Source organism: Gadus chalcogrammus, chromosome 7, assembly GCF_026213295.1.
Source record: "Gadus chalcogrammus isolate NIFS_2021 chromosome 7, NIFS_Gcha_1.0, whole genome shotgun sequence".
NCBI lineage: Eukaryota > Metazoa > Chordata > Actinopteri > Gadiformes > Gadidae > Gadus > Gadus chalcogrammus.
In genome coordinates, this window is record NC_079418.1 from 14,974,313 (window position 1) to 14,977,062 (window position 2,750).

Genomic DNA, 2,750 nt, shown 5'->3' on the forward strand with positions numbered 1-2,750 from the left:
CGGCCCACCCCTCTACCCTCCTCTCCCCTCTCGCCCCCACACACACGCGCGCGCACGCACATACACTAACCAACACATACAGACACGTTATACACATGCACAGTCACATCGACCTCACCCCGCCGCCCTACAACGCAGGAGCAATGGTGCAGCAATAAAGCAATCGTGAGAGATGAACACACACTTGTTCCCCAGAGAGATGTGCTGGGGGAGGGCCTATTAGCTGTGAGATTCAACCACACACCCATCACTGATCGCCACGGATGTAAATACACCAACACTTTGGGTGGAATAGAAAGACGCATTTCTGCAAAACAAACAAGGGGGGGGGCCTGCTCCACTCTAGAAGAGTTGAGGGGAGTTCGGGGAGAGTGGTGTGAAATAGAAACCGTGGTATGTTCTCCGGCCTCCAGTTATTCTCTCTGATGTCTCTGTCTGCGTTGACGTTGTGCCAGTCGTATGAACACATGACACAAGAGTCAAGGTGTTTCTACTCGTCCATTCGTCTATCGTGCATCTACTGTATCTGTTCACCCATCAATCAGCCATCCCTCCGTCACATCCAGCCACCCAACTATCAGTCTATCATCCATCCATCTCTTGCCGTCTACCCATCCATCATCCAGTCTATTCATTTATCCGTCCTTAATCTGTTCACCCGTCATCCATTTGCCCAACTATCAATCTATATTCCATCTATCATCCAACTGCCCATCTGTCATCCAACCCTCCATTTATCCTCCAACCACCCATCTATCAACCAACCAAATAGATTGAATGAAACAACCAATATATCTATCATTCAACCAACCGATCCATCGTCCGTCCGTCCATCCGTCAGTCTGTCCATCCATTCTTCTATCCTCAAATCCACCCATACACCGATCCATCACTCATCCCCCTTTCATTCATCTCTCATCCATCTTTCATCCATCACTCATCACCCTTTCATCCATCTCTCATCACCCTTTCATTCATCACTCATCACCCTTTCATCCATCTCTCATCCCCCTTTCCTTAATCTCTCATCCCCCTTTCCTTCATCTCTCATCCCCCTTTCCTTCATCTCTCATCACCCTTTCCTTCATCTCTCATCCCCCTTTCCTTCATCACTCATCACCCTTTCATCCATCTCTCATCCCCCTTTCATCCATCTCTCATCACCCTTTCATCCATCTCTCATCCCCCTTTCATTCATCTCTCATCCATCTCTCATCACCCTTTCATCCATCTCTCATCACCCTTTCATTCATCTCTCATCCCCCTTTCCTTCATCTCTCATCCCCCTTTCCTTCATCTCTCATCCCCCTTTCATTCATCTCTCATCCATCTTTCATCCATCTATCATCACCCTTTCATCCATCACTCATCCCCCTTTCATTCATCTCTCATCACCCTTTCATCCATCTCTCATCACCCTTTCATCCATCTCTCATCACCCTTTCATCCATCCATGTCTCCTCCACCTATAGAGGAAGAGGGCAGCAGCCCCCATTGGCTAGCCCTGCCCCCCCCCCCCCCGTGTCAAAACATCAGATTGGGATTATGAATTATGTGCATTCAATCGCTTCACTTGTCATATTTAAAATATAGCAAGGCATGGCTTAAGTCTTTAGTTCAGTTTAGCACATAGAACACAAAACAGAAGAATTAACACTTTTATCCTCTTTGTATCTTGTTGACTAAGATGGGATATAAATAGTCTCACATGGAGGTGTGGGTGTGTGAGTCATGGAGACATTTATTTCCATCACTGACACAACTAATTAGTGTCTTCAAGAAAAAAAACTTCAAGTTGTAATGGTTTGTTTCAGTGCTATTTCTTATTGAAAAATGCTCGGATGAATTGCAATATTACGCAGTAGTGTAGTATCTGACGTCACATGACGTCAACACAAATAGTGTTACGCAAATGTATTATCATTTCACCACTCATGTACAGAAATAAGGGTATACACGGTTTAAAGGACATATAAAACTAGTTTAGAGTTTAACGGGAAGCCTCTGAGTCCACTTAGAGTGAATGTACTATCAGCAGCAGGTATGGAATAGATCTTAAAGTATACAGTGAGGCAGGATGGTCTCGTGGTAGGGCTGTCTGACTCTCAGCCAAAGGCTCTGGGTTCCAACCCCATTATCCGCAGTCTACCTGTATACATGAGGGAGATGCCTACTTGCTCATTCATGGTGTGTAGCTAAAAATAAAATCACTCTAAGTTGCTTCGGATAAAAGTGCTTAATAAGTATAATATTAAATAGTTTATAACAAACCCCTCTCAGCCACAGTTCTAACTGAGAATATCTGTAATTAGAATCGCAGTTTCAACAACTGCTCTATATATGTATCTTGCTAGGGTCCCTCCTCTTCCTCACAAATTAACGCAAACACATAGACACGAGACACACACACACACACACACACACACGCACACACACACACACACACACACACACACACACACACACGGTCAAAGACACATATAGACCAGCCGCACACACAGGCCACCATCATTGGTTAAAAATCTCACAACAGTCATCAATTGAAATAACTATGAATCCACCAAAACTTAGAATCCGGTACAGCCTTTATCAACATGCTATCAAACCCCTCTCGCTCTGCCTCGAAGTTGTACTCAGCAGTTAAAAGTGTTGATAGAGGGCCACTCACCATGAAGAATGCAGCATCCATACCGTTGCCCTGCTTTACCTTAAGAGGACTCGGCTTCACGCAGCGCTAGCGTTGAGCACTG

General features: G+C 45.1%; 1 protein-coding gene across 1 annotated transcript in view; it reads right to left on the reverse strand.

Annotated features, from left to right (window-relative positions):
- Nucleotides 1-2,750, reverse strand: part of LOC130385811 (disks large homolog 4) — a 73,003-nt gene extending 70,253 nt beyond the window's left edge. The window contains exon 1 of the mRNA XM_056594517.1: nt 2,669-2,750. Coding sequence (XP_056450492.1) covers nt 2,669-2,689 — 21 coding nt within the window. The 5' untranslated portion in view covers nt 2,690-2,750. The remainder of the gene's footprint in view (nt 1-2,668) is intronic.